The 23,290-nt window shown below is 34.9% G+C and overlaps 2 protein-coding genes across 3 annotated transcripts in view; both read left to right on the top strand.

Annotated features, from left to right (window-relative positions):
- The window catches only part of ubtd2 (ubiquitin domain containing 2), a 32,512-nt gene extending 13,918 nt beyond the window's left edge, over positions 1 to 18,594 (top strand). Inside the window, exons 2-3 of the mRNA XM_084136370.1 lie at positions 6,676 to 6,912; positions 16,701 to 18,594. Of these exons, the coding sequence (XP_083992496.1) occupies positions 6,676 to 6,912; positions 16,701 to 17,116 (653 nt within the window). The 3' untranslated portion in view covers positions 17,117 to 18,594. The remainder of the gene's footprint in view (positions 1 to 6,675; positions 6,913 to 16,700) is intronic.
- A 3,113-nt stretch (positions 18,595 to 21,707) lies between these two features.
- Positions 21,708 to 23,290, top strand: part of il12bb (interleukin 12B, b) — an 11,468-nt gene continuing 9,885 nt past the window's right edge. Inside the window, exons 1-2 of one of the 2 annotated variants that reach the window (XM_084136367.1) lie at positions 21,708 to 21,826; positions 22,094 to 22,175. In XM_084136367.1, coding sequence (XP_083992493.1) covers positions 22,094 to 22,175 — 82 coding nt within the window. In that variant the 5' untranslated portion in view covers positions 21,708 to 21,826. Of the gene's footprint in view, positions 21,827 to 22,093; positions 22,176 to 22,751; positions 22,914 to 23,290 lie in introns of those variants that run through there. The other variant, XM_084136368.1, reaches the window with a different exon arrangement.

Genomic DNA, 23,290 nt, shown 5'->3' with positions numbered 1-23,290 from the left:
AATGACACCTATTTTAAGTTGATCAAGGTAATAGTTTTGAAAAATATTATGATTATTTATTTCGCAGCTAGGTGGCGCCTGCGGGGGAACACTCTGTTTTAGAGTGATAACTCAGCTCTCGTTAGGAGTTGATCAAAGTGATTAGGTGCATTAAAAAGCTGAGATTCTAAGCTTTAAAATGATACCTATTTTGTGTTGTTCCATTCATTTTTTGCATTGGTCTCTCCCATTCACTTTCAATGGCCCATTGAAACAATGGCCCACAATGGCCCTCAATGGCCCAGTGGAACACCACAAGTGTAACTCTGTGCCATATTGTACAAAATAAAAGTTTTTCAAAACAAAATTCCTGGTGAAAAATTAAAGTACACTAGTGTGATCAACAGTGCCAATTTTCTTCAGATTTTATTTTATTTTTCCAAAAATTATTCAAAAATATTTTTTTTTTACTCAAAAAATGAGATGCCTACTCTCAGATAAATGAGGCCTACGATTAATCAGATGCAAATGGAAATACAAAACTAGTCCTAATTGAAAGAGAACAAGTTGACAAAAAGATTGAATCCAAGATTGGGTGAAAATATGGTATAATGAGTGCTTTATAAGCTATTTTTTATAGGCGGGTCATTTTGACCCGGGAAGACCACAAGTGTGACTATGTACCATTTTTTACAAAATAAAAGTTTTTCAAAACAAACTTCCCGTTGAAACATTAAAGTAGACTAGTGTGATCAACAGTACCAATTTAAAAAAAAAAAAAAAAAAAATTCCAAAATTATTAAAAAATTACGTTTTTTTTACTCAAAAAATTAGATGCCTACTCTCAGATAAATGAGGCCCACAATTAATCAGATGCAAATGAAAATACAAAACCAGTCCTAATTGAACGAGAACAAGTTGACAAAAAGATTGAATCCAAGATTTGGTAAAAATATGGTATAATGAGTGATTTATAAGCTATTTTTTATGGGCGGGTCATTTTGACCCGGGAAGACCACAAGTGTAACAAGGTAACAAAACCACCCCTAAAAAAGTAAGAAAATTTTCAAAAAACATTTGAGAAGTAGTTATACCCTTTTGGAACAGAATCACTAAGTTTCAGTCCAATGCGATAACATTAACTAGTATTTTGGGGAAAAAGAAAATCTTCTCCGGGTCAAAATGACCCGAAGACCACATGAGGGTTAAATTAATTTTACAGCATCTCATTGTTAGCTTAGCCACATGCTAACATCAAACTCTACTGAACACTGCTGTACTCCTGTCTAGCATTAATGTCTAGAGTTGTTTCCTACATAGAGTGTTTCAAATCAGTCACTTGTGGTGGCTTTATGTAATTTTTTGACTGTACTAAAGCATAAAAATACCATATATTTGCAGATATTTAGGAAACATGCTAAGTTCACGAAAAACAAAACTACAGCCAGTTATTCTACTTTGAAATGTGCGTTCTGTGTCAGAATGACTGTTTTTGTTTTGGTCTCTGTGATCCCGCCCACTGCCAATTTACCCAATAGTATTTCGACACCCAGGGTTGCCAGTTGGCGGAAAACACAGCAAATTGCAGCCATGGAACCAGCAAACAAACTAGATCAGTGATCGCAGATTCTACCCGACCTAAAAAGCCTTGGCATCCATTTAAAAAATCTCTATGAATGGGAGCATATTAAAAAGCAGATATAATTGCTGATCAGCTTACAGTGTAAGGCTCGTGGCCTTCCATTATCAATTGCGCTCGTTCCTGTTGCGTGTCCTCAATCTGGCAACCCGCGTGAGGGTCGAGTCTGAGCAGGAGGGGCGGGGGAAATGACTCTCTAATATGTTGAATTTGGACTGCAGTACATATTTCAACCGCTAGCTGTCAATATTACAGCCTGCACCTTTAAGACACCATGTCAGAAAGCAGCTGCCTATGTAGTCTATACACAAAGGCAGCCCGCAAGTTATTGACCAGAACTACCGCATTATCCTTTTATATAAATGGATTCACCTGTACTCCTTTTTTTAAAATCCATTCTTTACATGCGCCACTAACAAAAATCGTGGGTCAGTCTCCATGATTACTTTAAGTGCTCCTATTATGCTTTTTTGGATATTACCTTTCATGTTGTGTGTAATATATAGGTGTGTTCACGCCATGTCGTATATACCGTAACTATACTGTAATTAGCGAGACTGAATTCTTTATCGAGCCGTTTCAGACATTGTAAGATAAGAGGTAAAGCTTCAATGTATATTATGAGAAAATTAAATCTTGCATGTAAACCTATTTTAGGAGACATCCAAAACTAAAGTCACAGTCTCCTCCTCACAGCGGAGAGGAAATTGCCTCTGATTGCAAAATGGTCTGCACTCTGCAGTAACCACCCTTTTTTTTTTTTTTTTTTTTTATCCATTCACAAAGTTGCATGTGTTGCTGGCTCTTTGACAACAGGAAGAGGTCATCAGAGAGCTACCCAGTACTAGCCTCGCGTCACAATACACAGAAACAGGAAGTTAATCCACAGAATGTAGGAAATCAATCTTTCCCCCCTCTTGCGTTAGTAAGGTGCTGTATCAGACGAGATGGATTGATTCTGGGTTGTTGAAATATTGTTTCTCTGGTGTTTCTGGGTCATAAAAAGTGCTATACTGGTTTATTGGCTGTGCCTGAATTATTCATGTCCAGCTGCTGTTTTATCCTCTGTCTGGAGTTTTATGCTTGTTGAATGGTTTTTGTGTCTCATCACTGAACATCTTAGTGTTGGGTAGCATTATCACAGGCTTTGTTTGTTCTGCAACCTGCGTTCCTGACCAAAAAGGTTTTATAATGGCAGCCAGATGTTTTACCCAGTAAATCTCCTTTTCTCAAAGACGTCTCGGGCCCTCTGATGTAACTGCTTGGATTTCAGCCCTTGGTAATTCTGCCAGTGTTATTGACTGGGAGTCTGTGTGTCTGTAGTCTGTGTGCTGGTTTATAGAGAGTGCAATACATCTCAAGGTTTTGCTTTCAACAAATGCCATTACTGCGGTAGGCTACATCTATTCTCAAAGGAACAGACAGAATGTTACAACATGTGCCACTAACATCCACTTCCTTTTCATATGGGGTGTTTTTAGGGTTTATTTATATGGATGGCTTGGAGCCTTAGTTTTAGGCTTTGTAAACTCAAACATTTGGGATTCTGTGAGGTTTTGAATGTTGTTTTAGCAAATTGTGCTGTAAATATGTCAGCAAGGTAACAGAAGAACTTTCAATTGCAAACATTAGTTGCATTTTATAGCTATAATTACAAATTAAAAACATTAAATGTAATTTATTATTATTATACATAAATATGTAAGTGACTTGTTTAAAAATATGTTGCTATAAAATGTATAAATGTATGGGCCAAAAATGATTAGATCTGTCACAATCTGCTTGTGACTTCAATAATTCAGGACGTGCAAGACAAATACAAGATGATCTGTTACCAAATTGTTGTTTTTGGACTAAGTCTGATATCACTTAGATTTCAATTGCATATCTAAACTGTGGGATATAGGGGTAAGTGTACCCATTAAGCCCACCAAAATCTAAGTCTAGGTTTTTTTCATAGATATTGACATAGTTTATAAGAAAAATAATTTGTTAAAATGCAAGATTAATCTCTCATTTGACATTATATTAATTAGTTGATGTACATTTTAGAATATAAATTTAAGATAATTTAGGAATAAAGTCAGAAGTCTGGCATGGGCTTAATTGGTACTTTGGCACCATTTAAGCCCGCATGTGTTCCAAATAAGCCCACATCATCATTGATTCACAAAATATAAAAAATGTATTGATTTTAAAGAAGTAAAACATCAATATATTTATTCAATGACAGGGAAGTATTAAAAAAAATCCTTTTGCTAATGTTTGATTAGAGCCCTGGGTGGGATGGGAAGGTGTTAGTGGCCGGTGGTCTGGAGCCTTAAGTCGGCTTGACTGGAGTTGTAGCTGGAGTCAAGCTGGAAGTTTCACCGGGTGTATCTCGGGAGCCAAGCTGAGTTAGGGCTCCATACTCTGGTCTTAGGGGGGCTCCTAGTGGGCCCCCCTAACAGTCCCAGGGGCTCAGGACTGTGGGGAATGTAGGGTCCCTCTGGGAGCTCTCCATGTCCGGAATCACAAGCCTTAACTCAGCTTGACTCCCGAATTATGCCCGGTTATACATAAAGGACTTTAGGATAAATCGAGCTCTATCTCATTTGAATGAATGTGTAATTTGTGTGTAAGTAAGGTAAGGGTAAAAGGTTAGTAAGGTAAAAGCACACAAAGACATGTTATCATTAAACACTTTCAGAAAATGTATCAAAGTTTGCAATTAGAGGGATTCCTCATTGAAACACATAAGGTGGGCTTAAATGGTACACAGTGAGTACTGGTGGAAAAGGACAATGTTTTCCTTTAAAAATGTAAGATATGTTTACAAATACATGCATGGAGCTTAAATATACTGTGGACTAGTATCATAGTAATTTGCATTGTGCCCACATTGAGAAATGTTACGTTTTTTTCATTCAAGGTTAGCTTGTGTTGGCTCTAGTTTGCATGTGTTTTGTGGCACTGTACCATTTAAGCCCATCTTAAAAAAAAGTTAATTTATAAAAATAATCTTCTCTGCAAAACAATTTATGATGTATTTATTTGTAAATGATTGTAAAATGAATCACAAAACATTCATTGTTTGCAGTTCACATGCTTAATTCTTTGGCAGTCTATCTTTCTGTAAGGCTAATGGTTTGACCTAGAGATTAGCTTTGAACGCAAGCTAATAAAACTCATCTTTCCATTTAAAGGAAAATGATATAAAATGATAAAGTACTATTTGTTCATACACAAAAAACAATACATTTATCTCTTATTTGACATAATATCAATGTAGTTACCAAAGAAATGGCTGAAAATTGCTGAAATATGTTGATTTCTGAAGGGTCCCGAAACACCAAAGTTTTGGGGTGACTTTGTGTGAGGTCCCCTGAGACAGCATGCACATGGGTGGGGCTAACTCAACATTGCCAAATGTAATTGGTATGCAATTAAAAATGCCAGGGAAGTAACAAATCACTGGATTGGTTAAAATAATAAGCAGCATAAAATATTATTTTCTCTTTTTTTAATTTGACTTCAGAGTTGAAAGTGGGCTTAAAGGGTACATGGGCTTAATGGGTACACTTACCCTAGCATGTTTTCCACAGCACCACCTGGAAACCTTATGAACCCTCAACCCTTTTCCTGGATTTCCCAAAATATCTTCTCTTTTTTTTCTTATGCCAACAGTAGACTCAGTAAGTTTCTGTTTTTGTTTGTTAGCCTTTTATTCGTAACTGAACTCTATACTGACACCTTTTGGCCTGGATGCCTCGTTTGTTTACCAACTGCTTATGTATCAAATCAATCAAAGCTGTTCGTTTTTTCCTTTTCCTCCATGGTATTCTTGGTCATGCTTCATATTCATATAAAGAACATTCTTGGATTCAATCTCAACAGCTTTTCACGCATTGTTGGTGGTTTGTAGTGGTAGTTCAAGCTCTCTCTTTGCAATGACTGGTGTTGGCAAAGGCATTTTGCATTGCAGCGGCTGTGGCCGTCATGTGTTTGAGTTTGGCATTTGATGTTGTGCCTGTAGCAGGCATTCCTTGTTTGGACATTTTTATTTGTCCAGTTTTATTTCTCTTGGACTGGTATATCAGAATGTGTGTGCGATTCATCTCACTGGACTGTGTTATTGTTTTAGGCTCCGCTGTGTCTGTAGAGTGTATATTGTGTTAAATGGTTTGCTTATTTTTAGATATACTTTTATGTTTATGCTGTGTAAGACACCTTGAGTGCTGTATAATATAATATAATATAATATAATATAATATAATATAATATAATATAATATAATAAAATATATTATAATATTCATTGTCCTAAATGTACAAGTTTTAATTATTTTATTTTATTTGATACATTTTTATTTTTTATTTTATTTTTACAACCATACCGCTTGTCCTATGTAGATGGATCACAGGGTTATAATTTATATTCTATTATATTAATTACTATAATATAATAATATCCATCCATTCTCCAAACCGCTTGTCCTAAATGTATAAAATGTACATTATTTTATTTATTTTGTTATTTCTATTTTTTTTCAACCTTACTGCTTGTCCTATGTAGATCACAGGGTTGTAATTTATATTATATTATGTTATGTTCATGTTATGTGAATCAAAGGATGTCACTTTAATTACATTTCTAAAGTGCCATTTGTTCTTTTGTGTAAAACTTCATGTGTTATAAGCCATGTGTTATTAATATAGTGCAAAATGATATGCAGTGCTGGTGTATTTTTGCTATTAATATGGTACAATGATCAAGAAACATATTTAGCTTAATCCACCATTCAAAGGTCCAATCTGGAGCTGATGTTACGGCAGGCTTCTCCCACAACTGTTAACCCTCCTATTTTCAGTTTTGCAAACAGAAACATTGATATCAAGTCATGCTGTTTCAGTAAATGCATTCAGTTTCTGCCTTATGCTATCAGCTCATCAAGGATAAATTTGTATATCTTGGAAAGTTTAGGCTCTGAAATCTGATTGAGCCATGGACAAAGTCATTGTCATTTGTTAGCCGTAGTAAATAGCCTATGTTTTGACCTGTTCGTCTCTGTTTTGCAGTTGCACTGGGCCGAAACCAGCCCCTGAAGAGAGAGAAGCCCAAATGGAAGAGCGACTACCCAATGACCGATGGCCAGCTGCGCAGTAAGCGTGATGAATTCTGGGACACGGCACCGGCTTTTGAAGGTCGCAAGGAAATCTGGGATGCACTTAAGGCGGCTGCCCAGGCCTTCGAGAGCAATGACCACGAACTTGCTCAAGCCATCATTGATGGCGCCAGCATAACGTTACCACACGGTAAGAGGCACATGTCACAGACCAGCGCGCCTTGATTCTAACCAGACACTCGTGTTGACAAAATGATTTGTTCGGTTTGGTAAATACCATGGTTTTCCGTTATGTATTAGATGGTTTTATTGAAATCTATTGAAAATATTATTTTCTCTTTCTATTCTTCATCTGTCAGTTCTGTCAGTGGAATAGTTCACCCAAAAATGAATTTCGCAATGGGGGAAGCATTATGAATGGCAAGCACTTTACATGATGCAGTACAATTTAAGTGTGGCTTATATTTCCAAATATTTTTTGGGGCTACATAAGGCAAGAGTTGGGAGGGTTACTTTAAAAATGTATTCCGTTACAGTTACAAATTACTTCATTAAAAAAAAGTATTCAGTAATGTAATCCAAGCACCACAATGTGAAAGTAATGTAATCGGATTACTTTTGGATTCCTTCAAGGTCACATATGTAAATAAAGTCAAGTAAAAATAAATATTTAGGAGAATAATTGAGCGTGAAGCAGTAGGTGGCTCACGTCGAGGCATGACTGGCAACAGAACATTGACAGCTGTCAATTAGAGATTCGAGTATCAGTTCTAACGTCAACTGGATTCGCTGTTAATATAGATCATCCACCTGCCACCCACTCGAAGCTATGATTTTCTCTGATTTAGATCTCCGACTGTCACAGTACAATTATTCTAATTCTCAGTGTTAAGCATGGTGATATGGTAACATATTACACTGAAGTAGGCTGCTTTTAAATGTCCTTTTCTTCTATCCTTCCGAGCAACTCATTGCTGCTCTCTGACGTCTGGTAGAGTATAAAAAAGCATCCAGGGTTAAGTATACTTTAAAAGCTGTGCAGACACGAGATGAAGTGGAACACGAAAAATGAAGTACAGTGAGGAAAATAAGTATTTGAACACCCTGCTATTTTGCAAGTTCTCCCACTTGGAAATCATGGAGGGGTCTGAAATTGTCATCGTAGGTGCATGTCCGCTGTGAGAGACATAATCTAAAAAAAAAATCCAGAAATCACAATATATGATTTTTTAACTATTTATTTGTATGATACAGCTGCAAATAAGTATTTGAACACCTGTCTATCAGCTAGAATTCTGACCCTCAAAGACCTGTTGGTCTGCCTTTAAAATGTCCACCTCCACTCCATTTATTATCCTAAATTAGATGCACCTGTTTGAGGTCGTTAGCTGCATAAAGACACCTGTCCACCCCATACAATCAGTAAGAATCCAACTACTAACATGGCCAAGACCAAAGAGCTGTCCAAAGACACTAGAGACAAAATTGTACACCTCCACAAGGCTGGAAAGGGCTACGGGGAAATTGCCAAGCAGCTTGGTGAAAAAAGGTCCACTGTTGGAGCAATCATTAGAAAATGGAAGAAGCTAAACATGACTGTCACTCTCCCTCGGACTGGGGCTCCATGCAAGATCTCACCTCGTGGGGTCTCAATGATCCTAAGAAAGGTGAGAAATCAGCCCAGAACTACACGGGAGGAGCTGGTCAATGACCTGAAAAGAGCTGGGACCACCGTTTCCAAGGTTACTGTTGGTAATACACTAAGACGTCATGGTTTGAAATCATGCATGGCACGGAAGGTTCCCCTGCTTAAACTAGCACATGTCAAGGCCCGTCTTAAGTTTGCCAATGCTCATTTGGATGATCCAGAGGAGTCATGGGAGAAAAGTCATGTGGTCAGATGAGACCAAAATAGAACTTTTTGGTCATAATTCCACTAACCGTGTTTGGAGGAAGAAGAATGATGAGTACCATCCCAAGAACACCATCCCTACTGTGAAGCATGGGGGTGGTAGCATCATGCTTTGGGGGTGTTTTTCTGCACATGGGACAGGGCGACTGCACTGTATTAAGGAGAGGATGACCGGGGCCATGTATTGCGAGATTTTGGGGAACAACCTCCTTCCCTCAGTTAGAGCATTGAAGATGGGTCGAGGCTGGGTCTTCCAACATGACAATGACCCGAAGCACACAGCCAGGATAACCAAGGAGTGGCTCTGTAAGAAGCATATCAAGGTTCTGGCGTGGCCTAGCCAGTCTCCAGACCTAAACCCAATAGAGAATCTTTGGAGGGAGCTCAAACTCCGTGTTTCTCAGCGACAGCCCAGAAACCTGACTGATCTAGAGAAGATCTGTGTGGAGGAGTGGGCCAAAATCCCTCCTGCAGTGTGTGCAAACCTGGTGAAAAACTATAGGAAACGTTTGACCTCTGTAATTGCAAACAAAGGCTACTGTACCAAATATTAACATTGATTTTCTCAGGTGTTCAAATACTTATTTGCAGCTGTATCATACAAATAAATAGTTAAAAAATCATACATTGTGATTTCTGGATTTTTTTTTTTAGATTATGTCTCTCACAGTGGACATGCACCTACGATGACAATTTCAGACCCCTCCATGATTTCTAAGTGGGAGAACTTGCAAAATAGCAGGGTGTTCAAATACTTATTTTCCTCACTGTATAACCTGGCCTTTACAGAGAATTTCTTGACATCATCTTTAAAATCATGAGCGTTTTAATCATTGGCTGGTCAGATTCTGCAGCTTTTTGGCACATTAATTGATCTGTGATTACATTGTTTTCAATGAGTTTTATTCTTCAGAGTATTAGATCTGTGGATCATCTCATTTCAATGCCAATCCATGAATTTTCTTACTCGTCTTTTTAATTAACTTTTTGAGGCATCAAAGTGGTAGTTGCGTGGACTGTCAACGGAGGGACCGAAAGCTCTCAGATTGCATTAAAAAGATCTTCATTTGTGTTCCAAAGATGAAAGAAAGTCTTATGGGTTTGGAATGACATGAGGACGACACGTCATTCTGTAAATGATGACAGAATTTTCATTTTTGGGTGAACTATCCCTTTAATAATCGGACCCTACAGGCCAGAGGTCATTCATACCAAGAAATGTATAGAAATTTCTCTGGTCTGGCTGTTCATTTACACAACAACAGCGTGCGTTTTGGGGGCCTCAGAAACAAGTTTCAAACTGCAAGTTTTTAAAACGATACCGTTATCGTCTCCGTGTGAACTACAAAAACACACATTTGTGAAAACGATGACGTCATGCGCATACGTATTGCGTGTTCAGTCTATAGGCACGTAGTGTTTCTTTACAAAGTGACATCGCCAACTACTGGCCTGGCAGCAGAATACAGCGTTTTTAGTCGTTTTCGTGGATCCGTGTAGACGGGATAATTTTGACAATGCTGTCATCTGTATGCGAAAAATGCAAAAAAATCATTTCAATGCATGTGAACTTCCCCGTGTTCCTCTGTGCGGTTTTCATTGTCTACATCTGCCTGGGTGCAGCTGGAGATTCTTGCAGGCAGTTGTCAGCGTCTCCTGAGAGCCGGGCTGCCTGGTGACGGCCTGGAAAAAAAACCCTCCCGCTGTTACTAGGCTGCAGTTGAGCTCTCCAACAGGACACATGCAGATCGAATCAACCCCTTCCTGTGAATCAAAACATACTTTCTCCCCTAGTCATTCCCACTTTTATTTTCCACCTAAGAATTCATATTAGTTGAGCTGTGGGAGTTGCAGCCCAGAGTGTTTATTTGATTTTTTGTACTGGAGTTTGAATGGCTGCTATGATCAGGTGGAGCAGCATTCGTAAATGCGTACATTTCTATTTATTAATTCAAAAAATGGTTTTATTGCACAGTTCATTCACAGTATGTGTTCTCTGGGAATTAAACCTTAGTGTCCTTAGTGTTGCTATCACTGCTCTGCACCATATAATACAATATATGCGATAATAAGATTGTTATTGTGCTGATGGATGTGTCTTTTTGAATTTCACAGTAAGATATAATAGATATTTTTTTAGTCAGTGACATTATTTTTTTCTGGATTTATTAAATTATTCAGAAATACATAAAATGCAATTCATACATACAATAATTTTAATGCTCTTCTATTATGACCATATTTTTATTTCTGAAATATTTATAATTTAATAATAATAATAATAATTATTATATTAATAATTATAACAATAATTATTGATACAATTCATGGTAGTTGAAAAAAAAATATTTTTTATTTTTTTTCAATAGTTAAGATTTATACACTCAGATGTATTCAATGTGTAATAAAAATGTTAAGTTGTAATTGTAAAGTTTTTACTTGAATTTAAATTATTAAATTGGAACTTTTCTTAAAAATGGTATAAAAGCTATTCAGGACCTTATGCAACCAACATGAATACAGAGTACATTTTTATGAATTTGGCACGTTTTCTTCCATAAGTGTCAAAGATATTTGTCATTTGACTCATTATCATTAATATAAATGTTGATTTGACAAGTCAAGTCATCTTTATTAATATAGAGCTTTATACAGTACAGATTGTTTCAAAGCAGCTTTACAGTGATAACAGGAAAACAATGCATTTCAGTCTTGATTCAATTCCGTTGTAAAGATAATCAATTATTAAATTAGTTCATGTCATCTATAAATCAGTTCTGCAAAAAATAATATCATCGTCCAGCTCAGTTCAGTTCTCATACAACAGTGTCAGTACAGAACAAGAACAATGTTAGATGTTTTTTTAACTGATGGTTACACTACATGAGTCATTAAAATGAAAAAGTCCATGCAGAGTACATTTTTATGAATTTGACACATGAATCATTATCAACAATATTCTGACATTGACTCATTATCATTAACACATTTATCATAAATGGCAATGTACAATGTACATTTCCATGCATGTATTCTTCATAAGACCCCCCCCCCCCACCACCACCACACTGGATGACCAGGTGATGTCAAACAGTAAAGCATCGCAGCAATATAGTCATAGTGAGCATTAGCAGTTGTTTCAGCAACAGGAGAAATTCCATCCACAGAGGTTTTCGGGGGGTTCTAGAGCCGCTCTGCTGTCATGAATCGGGCCTGTGGTTGTTCGACATGCTTAGGTGTATTTATAGCTCTGAGATTCACCCAGTGAAAAGGTCATAACCATTCTCCACTTTCTCTTCTCTGGGTGTGAGTAAACAGTGGTGGGTTACGCAGTTCTCTTGCTTTCTGCGTATTTGTGGTCAAGTTTATGTGAAGAGCATTTGACTTCCATTCACTTTATTGGTATTGAATCACATGGCTTTCAGTGTAGAGACCGAGTATTTGGAAATTTGGTATTCTAGACCTCCCTGAATGTGTCTAACTGGGACAGTAGTCTTGCAGAACCGTAGGGCCTTTTATTGTAAATGCTGAGCTCATCATATCTCTCTATCTCAGATAGTGTACATAAAGATCTGCGTAACCCAGTTTTATCCTTTTCATCCCAGAGGATCAAGTGCAGCTTTTTATATTTAGTAAAATCACAAACGTGGCATTTCTGTATTGATACCAAAATGTGTCCTAACTATGAGAATCAATTGATTCCTTTTAACGGGCGTTATTCATGAAACGCATCATTTCAAATTGAAATACTTCTTAACAATTTTCCAAAAAAGCTTTTTAATGGTGTTTCAGTCATTTTGGTGGTGACAGTGTAAATGCCATACAATAATAACACTGCATGTGTTTGATTTAATAAAAAGAAACTGACTTATAAAGTCATATACAGTATTTGGGAATCAGACCAGTTATTTTTAACTAAAACATTTTAAATATCTTTTTCTTTTTTAATCTTTTTTATCTATCTTATTGTTACTTTAACTTCAACAGCCCTGAATTCAAAACACGTGGCCAATGCCAGTAGTGAAAATAATTGCTTTTACTTGCGATATCAATTTATAACTGATTTTTATTACATTAAATATAGCCACAATAAAATATGAATATTAGATTATTTTATGCCAACTTATGCCAAGGCAACATTTAAAATTTTTGTTTAGTTTAAGTTAAAGCTCTAATATTACTAACTGGAAGTAAATAGAAACTAAATTGAACTAAAACTGAAATAAAAATAAATTAATCTTAATTTAAAAAAATAAAAATGACAATCACATAACAAAATGGCTAAAAATTAAATTAAAATTGAAAATTGATCTTAAACAAATTAATTCAAACTATAATAGTATATAAGTAATACTAGTATAACACCGAATCAATCAGACTACATTGGTTGTGATATATACTTATAAGATATTTCACTTAAGAATCAGGGTCATTCTTTCAGAAATTGATTGGACTACAATAGCCATATTGTACTGTTTGATATCCATAAGAGATCTCATAAATTATTAATTCGATAATCTATCTACACTCATCTTTTTTTTCTTCCGTACAGTGTATGCAGATTCCAGAATGGTATTTTAACCAGTTCCATTAAAAATAACAATAGATACACCTATTGTCATGAGGATTTCATTGCAGCTGTTATCAGGTACAAGCTGTTTTCTGGGTCTCTGGTCAGGCTCTTGATACTAGGATAGTTACTGTATTTGACTGAGAGCCAAGAAATTGCCTCTGAAGCAGCTCTTGAACATTTATTGACTCTCACTGGCTGAATACCCGTCTAAAGCGTTTGTCAAAGGCACATTAATATGATGAGAGGGGTACTTAAGATTGTGATTGAATAGAGAAGAGGTTCACATGGAGGAAATAATATGTCAGTGTCATCTCATCTCCTTACATCCTTGTTTGGTCTTCACTTTGAGTGACACAACTAGGACATGAATACCCTTACACTGTGGAGGATGCTGATTTGAAACATCTGCAAGGAAGCAGTTCGCTGTCCGCCAGGCCTGGGCGATATAGCAACAAAAATGTTGCCTTTTGTTCTCTTTTTCTTCATTGACAGGAATCACCATTTGGCCAATCAGCCACTTCTGCCAAGTAGATTCAAAATGTATTATGCAAGAAGTAAAATCCAGGAAAAATCCAGTTATAATTAAGGCTTGGTTTCCTTATATTTACTTGACGCTAAATAAACACAACGAATATTTAATAATAATCATAAATAAAGGTGACTTGACTTGAATTAATCCAATGATTGGAGAAGTCTGTTGTTTCACTGGAAGATCAAGTTATGACATATTGCCTGAAAATACAAGGTCAAGTTTAAAATAGAATAAATAAACGTGCATGGATGAATCTTTCACAATAGGATCAATAACATTCGTTTAAAAAGTAGGTTGAGTGAATATGCTACTTGAATAAAAAATGAAGCACGATGTTGAATCGAACATGAATCCGAAATTAATCAAACATCATGAGATTTTAAAGCATCAAAATGTCTCATTGCGCTCTCATATTTATAAGTTGCAGAATAAGGAATATTTGTTGTGATTATTCAATACGCTTCTATTTCTGAAGCTTTTTTAGAAAACTAAACTGACTTTATTTTTTGCTTTCTACTGAGAACTCTTCTACGTTACATGTATTGTAAGCGTGAAATGCAGTTATGTTCTGCTGGATGGATTTTCATCTGTTTATTGTTCATCAGCTGAAAAAAAAAATAGGAAAGTGATTCCAATTATTATCATAATAGTTGTGGTGTGGACTTTGCTATTCTCTTAGAATGATTTTTAAAAACTTAATTGGTATAGTTATTGTTCTTAGTGTGAACGGGCTTTTAGACAAAACGTATCTAATGAGGTGAGTAAATGAAATTTGGTTTAGTTTCAAAGGAGTAGTTCATCCAAAATTCTGTTACTGACTCATCATTTGTTCCAAATCATGTATGACTTTTTTTTCCATAAAGCACTATATGATAAAATTGGAATAAATGTACTGGTTGTTTTATGGCTGGACTGAGGCTATCAAGTTTTAAGAAGGATGAATAAGCAACATAATAGTCATCAATAAAGTTTGTGGACAATATTTACAATGAGTTCATGAGATCATTGTGCGGGGAATGAACCAATGTTTATGTTATTCCCTGATATTCTTCTTGTTAACAGCTGCAACCGGACAAACAGAACTAAACTCCAATTTTGATAAAGTACATTTGTATGACCTGCATCTTTTTCTTTTTTTTCATTTTCATTTCTTCGGTGAACTGTTCCTTCTATTTTTTTTTTTTCTGGGTTAGTCAGAAGTGCTTTGTTCTGACGAACAGTAAAGTTTCACCAGAAAGTTTCAGAAGCAATTAATGACATTTTTTCATTACTGATCAAACAAAAACAATCCATAAAAACAAAACTTACTTGTGTCATCATGATAATATGTATATGACAGTAATTTTAGCTAAATTCCTTAGAGGTGTAGCTCATTATGATTTAAATGACTTACTTCCTCTTTGGAAGAAGCCAGTGATGTAATCTTATTGTTACTATGATGTGAACCCTGTCCCATTGCCATTGATTCATTACTCCTACTTCCTCTTTGGTTGACATATCCACAGTCATTCTCTATGTCATCATGTGATGCGTTTCTTTGTTCATTTCATTAGTAGGAATAGTAGGATTTTAAAACAACCTTAATACCAGTACCAAATAATCCCGTACCAAGTGTCTGTTCTACAGAATCAAAAGCCTGGAGGATTTCTGATGGTTCTTAAAATATTATTTTAATATAATAATAATAATATTATATTGTTTTAATCAATTTTTTGTTTACATTAACATTTGTATGCCTTTTATAAATTAGTTTAAATTTGTGCCAGTCCAAGTAGGAGGGCTTCCCCATCTAAGTCTTGGTTCCTCCTTAGGTTTCTTCCCATCTTCTTTAACATCTTAGGGAGTTTTCCTTGCCACTCTCACGTTTGACTTGCATACTGTGGGGTTTGTAAGACACTGTTGTTTTATAAAACTGCTTTCGTAAATACTTAAAGGCCTTGATGATGATGGACGCACAATTGATAACCATATCACCAGTATATAAAAAAAAAATGCAAAGCTGTGTTTGTTTTAAGAAAATAAAAATGGGCCCAGGACTGAACCTTGTGGTACTCTGTTATTCTGTCTGTCTGTCTATCTATCCAACTTCTCTATCGACTAGGGGTGTCACAATATATCGTGTCACAATATATCGCAATACAAAAATGCAACAATATGTATCATGGATAGTGACAATATGCATTGTGTATAGTTCACCCAAAATTAAAATTACTGTGTGTGGAAAAAAGTTTTAGTCAGTACTACATTAAACTACTCAATGGGGGAATATTTGTGGGTCCTTTTAATGCCAAATGTCTTATGTTACCAGTAAAAAGTGGCCTATACATTATTTAAAATATATCTAGTCAGTGAAATAGTGCAAGCATATTTGTCTAAAATAATTATTTTCAGCTTCAGAATCATGAATATTTTTTATTCTGGTGTCACTATTGTCCTGTGCATTGGCTTACCAGCACCAAGTTTATTCATTTACACCCATGATGTAATACCAAATTTAGCATTTTAATCAACAGTTCATTTTTTGTTAAGTATCGCAATCATATCGTAATGTGACATGAGGGCATCGTTACACCCCTACTATCGACAGAACTCAAGATTGTATGAACTTATTATTAGTTCTTATTATTATGAACTTTGTAAAAACAAATGATTAGTTTTATCCAGCATTTGAGAATGATTTAAAGCATATTTTCTTGTGCTTCAATGACATTTTATACAAAGGAGTTCATAATCAAGTTCATAAATTTGCTCATTTGAATAATGTCCGAAACACAGCGCAGAACCTTCAATATTTCTTGAATTTATTCATTTATTTTTTGATCTCAAACTTTAGGATTCGACTACATTAGACATATGTAGATTCTATATTAGAATATTATGGTCCCGTGTTTTAAAGCATTAGACAAGTCAACAAAGAGGGACTAAATGCGTCTAAATGGCTTCTTTTTCTGTCATCTCCAGGCGCTCTGACTGAATGCTATGATGAGCTGGGGAACCGCTACCAGCTGCCCGTCTACTGCCTCTCCCCTCCCGTCAACATGATCGAGGAAAAGAGCGAGTCCGAGACTATTGAGGTCCCAGAAGCTCCAGCTTGCGAGGGCCAGGAGTGCCAGTTGCGTCTCCGTCTTTCCACGGGCCGGGATCTACGCCTTGCTGTCCGCACCAGCGACAGCGTCCAGCAGATGAAGCGGCGTCTGCAGACCCAGGAGGGGGTGGCGTCCACCAGCCAGCGCTGGTTCTTTTCAGGCCGACCGCTCACCGACAAGATGAAGCTGGAAGAGCTGAAGATCTCCAGAGACTATGTCGTTCAGGTGATCGTCAGCCAGCCTCCCGCAACCCCACCACTGCCCCAGAACCCCACGCCTGTGGAAAACTGATGCCTCGTTGGGGATTTTTTACCGGCACACCAAGTGTGCATGTGAGAGGAGATCACTAATGGGGTGCGTGGTCTTTTAGAAGAGGATTTCTCCGATTCGGGATTGGCCGTTTGAGTCTAGAGTGAACATCTCTAGAGGCTTCTCCCTTTAAATAACACACTGCCTTTGACTTACAGCTCTTCTAAGGGAGTTGAGATTCAGACTTTCTGGTTAAAAGTCTCAGGTCTAGAAAACTGGAGCCCTGAATTGACCAATAGAGGTCCAATGAGTATGGTTTTGGCAAGGGAAACTTAATATTGCTTTGTTATCTTTCAAGATTATGGAGTTATACTCTTCATATTCTATTCTTTTTTTTTTTTTTTTTGTGACCAGAGCATATGTCTGCAAGGCAGACCAGGAGCGTGGACTTACCTGTGTCTGTCAGAACTTGAATTCTGAAACGGAGACACTTGGGGCCAATTGGACTTTATAAACCGCTATTGGCTTTCAGCAACAGGAGGATCACTTGTTGGACTCTTTTCTTAATTTTTGTTTTTATTAGAAACTCTGTAACCAAAAATATATAAAGATTTTTAAGAGGAGGTCTGTTACACGTTGCAAAAACAATGCTATTTTTCCCCCCACCATATTTGATCCCTGTTCTTAATCAGATAACGTTTCGACTACATAAAGTCTCTAAACAGCATTCATTCAGTTCTTTCATTTCAAAAGAGGGGAATGTTTTCTCCCCCGTCAAATACACTAGTTGGAATATTTTTGGAACATGTGCTTTTACTTGTTGGCGGTCGTCACATTTTGCAGATAGCTTTCAGTTCAGAGAGGTATTCCGATCGATATCCTTCACCAAACGTATTTGACTTTCTCACGCCCTGTCTGCGCAAAAGTGTGAAATTGGTATGGGGGAAAGATTTCAGTCATTACCTGCGCAACCATTTGGATTCCTTGTAATTCGAGGCGCTTTTATGAATTTATTCAGCTTTGCCTCACGCATCCCGGGGAGGGAAATATAAGGGTTGGAAGGGGTTTATCATGTAATAAGAGTGTGTACATGCGTGAAAGAGGAAGCTATGAGCAAGGGATTAAGTAAAAGGAGAAGAATTTGGTATGACTGCATATTTCTACATCAGGAAAGGTGGGTTTGAAACAAGTATGGCTGGGGAGGACACGAATGTAGCTCTGAATGTAGCTGAATGAACCACAATCTCACAAAGTACTCTATATACATGTTTTATTATTTTGCGTTTTGGCCTTTATGTTGAGAGGGGATAGTAGGAAAGGAAATGGGAAATGACAGGAGCCAGACTCAAACAGCTCAATGTGTCGTAGCACGTGCGCTAATCGCTAGCACAGGACTCTTAAGTGTTTTTCAATGGATTCAAGACTTTGTCCTGATGAAAGAGAATTTCAAAACAGTTGCATATTTTAATGATACAGAATGCGTTTTTAATTAAAAGATGATGAAACATTTGTACACCTCAGTATTGCTGTGTCTGATTTTGTTAGTATTATTAAATGTATTTCATATATTTTAAATATTAAAATTATGTATATGTGTGTATACATATATACACTACCAGTCTATTATTTTATACACTACCATTCAAAACTTTGGGGTTGGTAAGATTTATGTAGTTTTTTTATTTTTAAATGAAAGAAGTCTCTAATGCTCACAATGACTGCATTTATTTTATCAAAAAACATAAAGGCATTAACAAATTATATAAATATTATTACAATTTTAAATAATTTTTTTATTTATTTATTATTATCTTTAATATATATATATTATACAATGTTCCTGTGATGGCAAAGCTGAATTTCTGAATCTACTGTCACCTTTATGCATCCTTGCTCAAAAAGTATTAATTTCTTCCAAAAAATTAAATAAAATAAAATCTTCCCTACCCCAAACTTTTACACGGTAGTGCATAAAATGTATATTCATATTTTAAAAAAGTGTGTATATTTATACATTTTAATGGAATAATTAATTTAAAAATGTATTTGAAGCAATATTTCATTTTTTTTTTTTAAAGTAGTTTAAAATACTTTATATTTAACAGTTTGCTGATGCCACTTGGTTTGATTATTTCTATTAATTAATTATTGCTAATAACCAGTCTATTCTAGGTATACGGCCTATTTATTCTGCTTGGTGTCAACAGAGTTGAAGCCTATACACTCCTAAGGGTAACCATACACAAAATTATGTTTTTTATTAAATATGAATTACATTTCCCATTCAATCAGACAATTGGCTTGGATTTTCTAAGCGGATATGTTTTGCGAGCCTCAGCTCTAAACCAAGTTAAATACGTGCTTTTATTCAGTTAAAACATGTGCTTTATTCAGCCCATTCAAAAAGTCCATTGTGTTATAATGGGGAAGCCGCAGTTCACCCTGGATCTTCTTTATTTCCTAAGAGAACTGATTTTTCCCTCTGCTTTATTACTTTGAAAGTTATGAAAGATTTAGAGGTTATAATAGACGTGTTGTTGTTAATAATTAATAAACTTGGTTTTTATGCTATTATCATTTCACATATTAGAGGAACTGTAGAACTATACGCAAGAAAGACAATGCCGGTAATGTACAAATATATTAACCAATGGTTTGAGAAGAAATCTTTATTGCGGATACATTTATGGTCCTGAAGCATCACATTAAACTTCCTCCTCGTTATTATTGATTTTGAGGCAGGATTTGAGTGGATGGTTGTTAGGGCAACTGTAACCACTCTAGAAAATATTTTATTCATATTAATGATGACGTTCAACAATTTACCCTTTTATATTTATTTAAGGCCTATGTTACTCAACCCCAGTTCGACCTACTTTATAATGTCAAAAAAATACATCGGTGTTGTGGCTTTAGTTTAAAATGTTTAAATGCGGCTTTGTCACACTCATGTATTTCCATTGTTGTATAGTCCCGATATTGAGCATCTTGGAATTCCCTGAGTTTTGGTTTTTGGTTGATGTACAAAACGTGACCAAAGGTACACACTTTCTCTTGTGGTCTGCGCTTTTACACTTCACTAAAATGTGTAAACTCACACTAGGATATCTGCACAACTACTGCCTAAATATCTACATGATGATGCTACCATAATGTTCAAATTGACACGCTCTACATTTGCATTTGGCGATCATTTTCACTACAAGTATACATATTTGTAATTTAAATTTTTTTTATTTTATATTTATAAACAAACGGAGCAATTCGAAGAGGCTAATTATGATATTTTTATAAATTACATAAATTTATAAATAGAAAAATATGTAATTATATATTTATAAATTATGATATATTTATAAATGACTATACACTCCCATATTGAAACCTTGTATGAAAAAAAGTCATTCAATTTGTAAATTACGATATATTTATAAATGACTATATGCTCCCATGTTGATGCCTTTCATATATGTAAAACATATGTAATTATAAATTTATAAATTACGATATATTTATAAATTACTATATGCTCCCATAATGATGCCTTTCATATATGTAAAAAAATATGTAATTATATTTATAAATTATATATTTATAAATTACTATATGCTCCCATTATGATGCCTTTCATATATGTAAAAATATTTAATTATATATTTATAAATTAGTAAATTACTCTATGCTCCCATATAGAAATCTTTCATATATGTAAAACATTTTTTTTATTATATATGCTCCCATAATGATGCCTTTCATATGTAATGATATATTTATAAATAAATTATATAATAAATTATAAATTACTCTATGCTCACACATAGAAACCTTTCATATATGTAAAAAATATTTAATCATATTTATAAATTGTGATATATTTATAAATGAATATATGCTCCCATATTGATGCCTTTCATATATGTAAAAAATATTTAATCATATTTATATATTTATAAATGAATATATGCTCCCATATTGATGCCTTTCATATATGTAAAAGGTAATATATTTATAAATTACAATGTTTATAAATTGCTATATATTTCCATATTGAAGCCTTTCATATGTATACAATATTCTAACCATAGATTATATTTATAAATTACAATAAATTACTATATATATATATATATATATATATATATATATATATATATATATATATATATGTGTGTGTGTATATGTATACTTTTTTATATATACTAAAGGCATCAATATAAGCCTCACATGCTCCTGCAGAAATTATATTAGTGTATAATATTATAATATATTATATAATAATAAATAATAATAATATTATAATATTATATACTATTTTATATATATATATATATATATATATATATATATATATATATATATATATATATATATATATATATATATATATATATATATATATATATATATATATATATAAACTAACAAATAATCATCATATAACAGCAGTGAAGCATGAATCACACAAAAACATAATTACCAATTTCACTAAGTGAAAATGATTTAATTGCTAGATGATCTGTAAGGTGTTTCATTCTCATGCACTAGCACTCCCGCTGAAACCCCTAACACATAAACACTGTCACAACCTCTCACATGGAAATCCCAAATACATACCACATCCCTCTGTTTACAGATACACACTTCTGCTTGCTGGAAATTCACACTTCTGTATCACATTCATCTATAAATGCAGCTCAGGTCTAAAAGGACTTCAGTGAAAGGGAAGAGTCACCACAACTCATTCAGTTCAAGGTAAGATTCAAACAAAGGTGTCCTTCACATCTGGCATGCACAGCTCTGCGGCCTGTTTTTTTTTTTTTTTTTAGATATTATAAGAACATTGTTTAAGATGTTGTTTATTAAATACTATGTTTATGATTTCATGATGAATAACTTTTTTAAATAATATTAATATATAATGTTTTTCTTTTAATAATTACTTCTATATTAACATTAACATTAAATAACTGACACAATAATACTATAATATTAACATTTCATTTCATTTTTTTTGTTTAGATGAGCAAGATTGTATTTCTTATTCTGCAAGCTGTCCTTCAGTTGGCAGGCAGCACTTCACTGAGGATCCTCAAGTCTAATGGTAAATATTGCTTAAATCTCGTATTATTACTATCTATATATATCAGTGGCGGCTGCTGGTCTTTCAAAGAGGGGAAGCTCATTTTCAGCCTACATCATAAAAATTATTCATTTAATACGTAAATTCTACGTTCCTTTTCAAGAAAATGCTCTGTGAAAAATGAATGTAATAATATAATAAAGGTAGAAATAATAATATAATAAAGTATAATAATAATGCTACTAATAATAAGATTTTTTTTTATTATTTTTGAATTATTACTAATAATAATAATATAAAAAATATAAGTAATAATATAATAAAGGTATAAATGTATAATTGTGTGAAATGTATTGGCTAGCAATTTCGACAAGCAAATACCAAGAAATGATTGCAGCAGTTTGTCTTTGAAAAATCCGCGATGGGACAGAGCTCGAACAGCTTCAACATCAGCGACTTTTTATTGTATGAAATCGCTGTCAATCAAAAGGAGACACAGCCTTTCGACAGACCCTCCAATCATCACGCGGAAGCCCGGAGTCCAGGCCAGCCCACTCCCTGTTCACCCCCAGAGAAGCTGAGCTTCCATGGGCGGGACATAATCGCAGCATTTATCCAATGACCGTCTAGTTTCGAAGCGCTGAAAAAAAACTGTTCGAAGCAGCCCCATAGAAGTCAATGGAAGCTGGGCTTCAACGGGGAAATGCACTGTGACGCTACGGGAATGTATGAGAAGGAAATCGAGTCAGCCGACCTGCTGTATGTAACTGATTCTGAACGAACTCGTCTTTGAGACGAACGTTTTCTAACGCATTTTAGTCAATACAATGTTAATACAATAGTACATATTTGACCATTCATTTTTTTGACATTATAGGGGAAGCCGAGCTTCCCTTGCAGTCTTAAAGAAATCGCCACTGATATATATATATATATATATATATATATATATATATTAGGGCTGTGGCAATAACGCGTTAATTTCGATTAATAAATCTGAGAAAAAATAACGCGTTAAAAAAAATAACGCAGATTAATCCATTCCGTATTGACCTTTGAACCTGGAGCCGTTCTAGCCATAGATATCATTTATATATGATATCTATGGTTCTAGCCACCATTCGACTGTAAAAAGA

This window comes from Abramis brama (assembly GCF_963993115.1).
Source record: "Abramis brama genome assembly, chromosome: 15".
NCBI lineage: Eukaryota > Metazoa > Chordata > Actinopteri > Cypriniformes > Leuciscidae > Abramis > Abramis brama.
The sequence above is the reverse complement of the archived record's forward strand: the minus strand, read 5'-3'. Positions and strand labels throughout refer to the sequence as shown.